The 7342-nt window shown below is 50.1% G+C and overlaps 1 protein-coding gene across 3 annotated transcripts in view; it reads left to right on the top strand.

Annotated features, from left to right (window-relative positions):
• Positions 1-2937: 2937 nt before the first annotated feature.
• The window catches only part of LOC133772830 (charged multivesicular body protein 3), a 115307-nt gene continuing 110902 nt past the window's right edge, over positions 2938-7342 (top strand). Inside the window, exons 1-2 of one of the 3 annotated variants that reach the window (XM_062209814.1) lie at positions 2938-3577; positions 6016-6155. In XM_062209814.1, coding sequence (XP_062065798.1) covers positions 3352-3577; positions 6016-6155 — 366 coding nt within the window. In that variant the 5' untranslated portion in view covers positions 2938-3351. The remainder of the gene's footprint in view (positions 3578-6015; positions 6156-7342) is intronic. The other 2 variants (XM_062209811.1, XM_062209815.1) reach the window with 2 other exon arrangements.

The raw sequence follows: 7342 nt of genomic DNA, 5'->3' as shown, positions 1-7342 counted from the left end.
CAGTGGAGGATGGCCCAAGTGCTTGGGCCCTGCACCCCATGGGAGACCAGGAGAAGCACCTGGCTCCTGCCATCGGATCAGCGCGGTGCGCCAGCCACAGCGTGCCAGCCGCGGCGGCCATTGGATGGTGAACCAACGGCAAAGGAAGACCTTTCTCTCTGTCTCCCTCTACTGTCCACTCTGCCTGTCAAAAAGAAAAAAAAAAGAAAAGAAAAAAAAAAGAAAATCAAGAAAAACAGTAGAAACTTATTTGGAAACCAAAGATAAACAAACAAAATGCTAAAAGTGTCAGGGCATTTGCCTCTGAGGAGCAGGAATCAGAGTTTGTTGGGAGATAAGCGGGGATATGTTTTTACAAGCATGGTGTATCTGGGGCAGGGCCAGTTTATCCTTCTTAGTCCTTTCACTTTCACTTTCACTTTCAACATTGTCTGAGTTTGAGTGAAGCCTTGAGGGGTTACTTGACATCATCTGCTGGTTCCCTCCCCACATGCCCACAACCTCCAGGGCTGGGCTAGGGCCAGAGCGGGGAAGGCAATCCTGGTCTCCCACCTGGATGGAAGGGAGTTACTTTGGTCCAAATCCCCATGCCCCATCTCTGTCTCTAATACAAATACAAATATAGGATCATGTCATGAGAATTTCTCAGGAACCTGCTTTTTCCAACCAAACACTATATTTTGGACACAGTCCCATGTGTGTAGCCATTCATCTACATTTTTCCTGGCTGCCTCAGAGTTTGTTATTTGAATTATTGTATTGGACTAGACTTCTGCAGTAACAAAACTCTGCACACACATCTCTGTCCATGTCCAATTATTTCCCTAAGATAAGTTACCTTGTAAACTCACCTCCTGAATGGTTGTTCAACCGCACCGATAGGGTTGAGTGCCCAGCCTCCCACATCCAGCCCACCCAATATATTGCTTTTATCTTCCCTAAGGGTTAAACACTAAGGGAACCCAGCAAGAGGGTTGGGATCTGAGCCAGCTGAAACAAATAAGAAATGTCGAAAGAGTTCTTTAGCCCCTTCTCTCTGGTTCCTCCTACGTTCTACAATGATTTCCAGTTTGGAACTCTGGCCTGGCTGGTTCCATCCTCACTCCCTCCCTCCCCCTCTCCACACCCATACCTCTGTCACGGGAGGTGCGTGGGTCAGTCTCTGTGCACAAGCGAGTGTATTCCTTGGAGGTGACAGACATCACTTCCCATGTCAAGGTTGGGACAGGAATACCGCAGATTACCCAGTAACAGGGTCACTGTGACATGCCCAAGGAATCTGAAATTTCAGAACCGAGTTAGTTAGAATGAACTGTTTAATACATTCTCTCACATGCTCTCCCAGTCGTGGAAACAAAGGCACGATGAAGTCAGTTAAGACTGAGCGCAGAGTGTTAAGGACTGGCTGTACATTCTGCACCTCCTCTGATTGTTTCTCTCTGCCCCCTGGGCCTGTTCCCCTCCAAATTCCTCCTCCACTCACTGGGCACTGAGATGCCTTTGTTAGCTTTACTTAAAAGGGATTACCATCCCGAGGCTACATTCTCACGGTCTAGTCTTTGCTTTCCAATCTCCAAGATGGAGGATCATATGCCTTCTCTTCTTAAACTTTCACCCTGAATTTAGGACAATTTTGTGCAATGGCTAACCGGTCCCTTATAATTCCAGGCGCTTGTTCCTTCCTGGTCAAGGGCGCTGGTCAAAATCAAGCGCGTGAACTCAACTCCTCCATCTCTCAAGACCGGCACAGAGGTTGACATAGAGTTGTTCCACTGTGTGGCGAAATAAATAAGAGAACCAGGTACTGCACACTTCTCCCTATTACTTTAAGTATGTCCTGTTGTTGGCAATACCCACACTCACAGCGAGGAACAAAATAAAACACAGGGAACTTTGCACCTGCACATGATACATATGTAACCTTTGTCCTGGCAACTTGGTGCTTCCACGCCTGGCTTTCAACATTCCCTAGGCTGTAAAGGGGGCAAAGATGGTAACTGGCAAGGGCAACCGGGCCTATTCCGACTCCCTTTTTGGCCAAACCTCCTCCAACACACGTGTGCAGAGGCAGAAAAACATGTTTTCTGGGTTTCACCTTCTACCGCCTCCAACCAAGTGGGCCAAAACTTTCCCAACTCACCAGGACTCAGCATTCACTGCTATTTTTTTACCGGCGTGGAAAGGATAATGAACTGCCCTATTCTATACCCAGATATTACACAGAGGGACACACAGTCCGAAGTCCAGCCCTCGAACCTAATCAATCGGTAAACACACGCAGGGCAAAGGGGGAGTGCAGAAGTCACCGGAGTGGCCACCTGCGCAGCCGCCTCCCAGCCGAGCCCAGCACGCAGCAGCACCTCTCTCCCGCCCCCGGGCTCGGCCCCACCCCCGGCCCCGCCGGGCGCTCCCCGCGAGGCCCCGCCCCGGCCCGCCCCGGCCCCGCCCCCGCCGACGTCACTTGTTATGTCTCGGCTCGGGCCGCGGCCGCAGCTGATCTGCTCCGGGGGCGACGGCCGCGGCCTGGGGAGGTGGCGGCGGCGTCCGGGACGGCGGCTGCGACCCGTGCCTCCCATCCGCGCGGGGCGGGCGCTGCGTGACCCGGAGGCAGCCCGGTAGCCGCCCGCGGGAGTCCTCTCGGGGCCTGTGCTTGCTTTTTTTTTTTTTTTTTTTAAATCTTCCTCCCTCCCCCGCTCGGGGACCGTCTCCCCGCGCGCCCGACTGCCCTCTGCAGAGACCGCGGTGCCCGCCGGAGCGAGCCTGGAGCCGCTGCCGCCGCCCGGCCCGCCGCGCTTTCTCGCCGAGCCCGGGCGGCCAGCGGGGCCTGGGGCCTGGGCCGCTGCGGCGGCCTCCCCTCCCCGCGCCGGGCGCGCTGGGCCCCGGGCCTGGCCGGGCCGAGCGCCGCGCCCTCCCGACCCGCCGCCGCCGCCAACCGCCTCCGGGCCCCCCGCTTCCTTTGAGAACCTGAGCCGTCCCCTCGCTCTCCAGATTACGGTGCGGGAGGACCGCCGCCGCCGCCGCGGTCAGGGCCCCGCGCCGTTTGGTCCCCGGCCGCGGGCTCGCCCCGCGCCCTGCTCCGTGCGGGGCTGATGGATGGGGTTTTTTGAGTGTTTCCCCTTCCCGGTCCGCGCCTCCTGACTGAAAGGCCTGGCGCGAGGCTCTGCGCCCGTGCGCTCTTCGTCTCTTCCCCCACCTCCACCTGCCCGGCCGCGGGGATGGCCCGCCGGTGACCGCCCAGCGCGCCGACCCCGCACCCTGCCGGCCGGGGCCGCCCTGAGCCCGGCTCCCCCGCCGCGACCTCCTCCCGCCCGCGTCCCCAGCTCCCCGGAGCCGGAGGCCCCGCCGGCGAAGATGTGGCTGAAGCTCTTCTTCCTGCTCCTCTATTTCCTGGTCCTGTTCGTGCTGGCCAGGTTCTTCGAGGCCATCGTGTGGTACGAAACTGGCATCTTCGCCACCCAGCTGGTGGATCCGGTGGCGCTGAGCTTCAAGAAGCTGAAGACCATTCTGGAGTGCCGGGGGCTGGGCTACTCGGGGCTGCCCGAGAAGAAGGATGTCCGGGAGCTGGTGGAAAAGTCAGGCGAGTACGGGGCTGGCTCCTGCCCCTGCGGGAGGGGGCCCCCGGGAGGCTTCGGCACACCCCGCGGTGTTCTTTGTCCAGAGTGAGCCCCGATGTCGAGCAAGGGGGCCGAGGGGCTTTTCTAGGGGGCGTTATGTGGCTTTTTTCAGGTCATTTGGGAATGACAGCCGAGTGCACTCTCTTAGCGTCGTTTCCTAAGAGCAGTGAGTCTTTTTCTGACAATTCGGGAATGTCAACAAACATTGTTTATTTGTGTTATTTGTCAGCTGCAATTCATAACAGTACAAGAGAAGGCGAACTCGGAGTCGTTGTCAGGGAGTAGCAGGTTTTGTCGCAGGGCGGGGTGGGCATCGGTGGGCTGCTTCACACCCAGAGGCAGTGGGGCCTGGGATTTCAGGGGTACATTGTGAGTTTCAGTATCACGTGCACACGGTGCAGTGTTGGCGCTGCGCACCTGAAGACTGAAGTCAGGTGGACATTGTGCGTGGATGTCTGCCTTGATTTTTTTATTATTTTTTTTTTTTTAGTTTGTGTTTCTCTCGGGATGTTTATAAACAATTGTGTATCCTCCAGCTAAACTTTTTTTCCCTCCCCCTTGGGACCCCGGCAGAGCTGAATCACTCCATGAGTTGGTAAATAGGATTGGAATTGTGCTAAAGGGAGAGTTGCCATCTTTTATAAAGCATGTACCTTCAGTGACCAGGTCTTTGGGGTAGGATTGGGTGAGAAATACTCATTTGTTTCACTGCTGAGCGAAATCATCTCATTGTTGAGATGGATTTCCTGAAAGGGGACTCAGGCCGAGGAGGGCGTTCTGTTATCTGCCGTGTTGTTTCCAGTGTACCATCAGCTGTGTCTTCTACAAAACATTTGTTTTCCTCCTTGTTTAGGGCCCTGTCACCAGGTACACACTTGATAGCTGTGGAACGCTGGGGTATCTGGAGGTTAAGGGTTCTAAAACCCGGCTCTCACTACTGGGAATGAAAGAGGAACTCCTCTCTGCCCAAGTGATACATACGTTTGTCTTCAGAGTTAAAACACGAGGGTGCTGCAGAAAATGTGTGGGAAAATGGAATTGATAGATCAGCTTATTTTGGTACACAAAAGAATCAGAAGTCAATGCATAGTTTCTCACAGTCCACATTTTCCGTGAAGTTCTTGAAGACCCTGTGTACGCTTCTTGCCCTTGACTGACTCTCTCGTTTACGGTGACTTTTATTTCCATGGGGGAGATGGACTACCTGAAGTCAAAGATCTGTAATAAACAGTCTCTCTTGGCTCAGAAATGAGAAATGTCTTGATGCGAAAGCCAAATCGTTTGCCATCACATTTTTTTCTTTCAGCTTTCATTATTGCCTTTCTTTAGAACTAAAAACACATCTCATGTTGAATGTACAAGGAGTCCACATATAATCTAAAGAATAGACACAGCCCACAAAAACATGACTCAAATCACTCATTTTACAGCAGAAAAGTCAATTTAACTGTAAAACTGAAGTATTCGCTGTGAATGGCTTTGCTTCCATCATGGTACAGTGCTGGTTTTAGTCACTGCGCAAGTTAAAAATAAGTTGACGTTTTCCTTTCCTTTTTGTTTCATGATACAGGGTCTATATTTAAGCTGTAGATTTGTAGGTGAATGTGGTATTTGTTCTAAGAGATAAAGTTCTACCCTCCAAGTCGCTGGTTTCAGTGGGGCTAATGATGCATACTGTCAGCCCATTTCTAAATCTTTTATAACTGAAGCATCTAACCATACTGTTTGAAAATTATGTGAAACCCAGACATGTTGTATACAAAACAAAATAATCAATATTGGAGTGGCTTTTGGGATTGGTCCAGATTCAGTCATTTCCTATTAAGTTATGTGATGACCCCATTAGAATGTAAGCTCTGCTCTTTAAGAGATGGATTTTTGTTCACAAAAGCCTGACACACATTAAGTTGTTATTGCATATTTGTTAAATTGTGAATCTTGGGTATATTCAGATTCCACTGGTTTATTTTAAATATTTATTTTAATTTGTTTGAAAAGCAGACAATCGCAGATGTAGATCTCCCACCTGCGGGTTCACTCAAATGCTGCAATAGCCAGAGCTTAATTAGGCCAGAGCCAAGAGCCTGGAACTCCATCCAGGGTGGAGGACCAGGGTGGCAAGGACCCAGCTACTTGAGCCGTCACCTGCTGCCTCCCTGGGTGTGCGGCGGCAGGAAGCTACAGTCGGGAGCAGAGCTGAAACTCGAACCCAGGCACTCTAATATGGGACTGGGCAGACTGCTGTGCCAGACACCCACACTGTCCAAACACCAAACTGTTTGTTTCTATGGTGAAAATTTAATAAGATAATTCCTAATAGTACAAGATGGAATTGATCATTGAAGTTGGGCGCTGGGGTTTGTGAAATCTTATGAGTGTTATTTCTCTTTCCTGTCTTCAGGTGACCTGATGGAGGGTGAGCTCTACTCTGCTCTCAAGGAAGAAGCAGCATCTGAATCTGTTTCTAGTACCAATTTCAGTGGTGAAATGCACTTCTATGAGCTTGTAGAAGACACGAAAGATGGCATCTGGCTAGTTCAGGTATCATAAGTGGTGATAGTTCCTAATAATACGAGAAACTGCAAAGAGAATTTGTTACCAAAATCATATGTACCTGGCAGTGCATTTCTGTACAAAGAGTGCTTGTGTCATGTTTCCTAGACATAACTCAGTTCCCACAGGGAGGCTCCCGTGTCCTTTTAAAGAAGTTCTGTAGACCGAAGGAAATGAAAACTGAAGAGTGGGAAAGGGAGAGTTGGGAGAAAGGAGCTTGACTGCTTTGTTTAGAACCATGGAAGCAAATCCATTTTAGTGGTTGCATCTTCACCGAGGTGAGCAGCACACAGATAGATTCATTTGATTTAGTAATTTGCACTGTTTCTCTTGAATCAGTAGACCAAATAATTTTTGTACATAAGGGAAGAGAACATTAGAGTAGGAGAAAAAAGATCCTTTTCCGAGTGGAATAGCCGATCTGTGACTCTAGAGGAGCGCCGTGGGGGCAGGGAGCTCATGACTGCTCGGAGGAAGTAGTACAGTTGGTGACCGTAGTTACGTCAGAACCCTGAGATGTAGTTAGCACATTAGCATTCTGGAGCTCCAAGTGGCTTCCCAAGGTGTGCTTCATGGTACTGAGTAGCCACATCATGTTTATATTTCATGTAAATTAGAAAAATCTATTTTGGATGTATAATTTCATAAACATTGCTTAGGACAGTGTGAGTTCACGTAAAGTAACATATCAAGTAAATTAACAACACGAGTGTGACAGAATTATGAAGGAAATCTGTAAATGGCTGAAGCTTGGGAGTCGTATCAGCCTAAGCCTCTCTGAGGCTCCGAGAGGTTGGGAGGTAGCTAGCCCAAGGTTGTGGGACACCTATCAGTAATACTGAACCAGGATCCAAACTCCTATCACTTGATTTCAGGTCCAGAGCTCCTGTCCTTTCACACTGGGATTGGCAAAGTTTGATTCAGAATATGAAAATTAAAATCACTTCTTTGTATTTCTGAGAACAAAGATTGCAAAATATGGTAGAAAAACTTGTCATTCTAAGACCTTCCTTGTAGGTAGTATCACTGATGAGTAGTACGATTGTATTTTCTATCGTATGCCACCTCAAATAAATAAATAGATATCTACAGAAGGTGGAATAGAACTGTAGTACACTGTGCTGAAGGGTTCAGATTTGGGAATTATTTTGGGAAATGCTTTGGATATGCATAGC

The sequence above is a fragment of the Lepus europaeus genome, chromosome 13, assembly GCF_033115175.1.
Source record: "Lepus europaeus isolate LE1 chromosome 13, mLepTim1.pri, whole genome shotgun sequence".
Taxonomy (NCBI): Eukaryota; Metazoa; Chordata; class Mammalia; order Lagomorpha; family Leporidae; genus Lepus; species Lepus europaeus.
The sequence above is the reverse complement of the archived record's forward strand: the minus strand, read 5'-3'. Positions and strand labels throughout refer to the sequence as shown.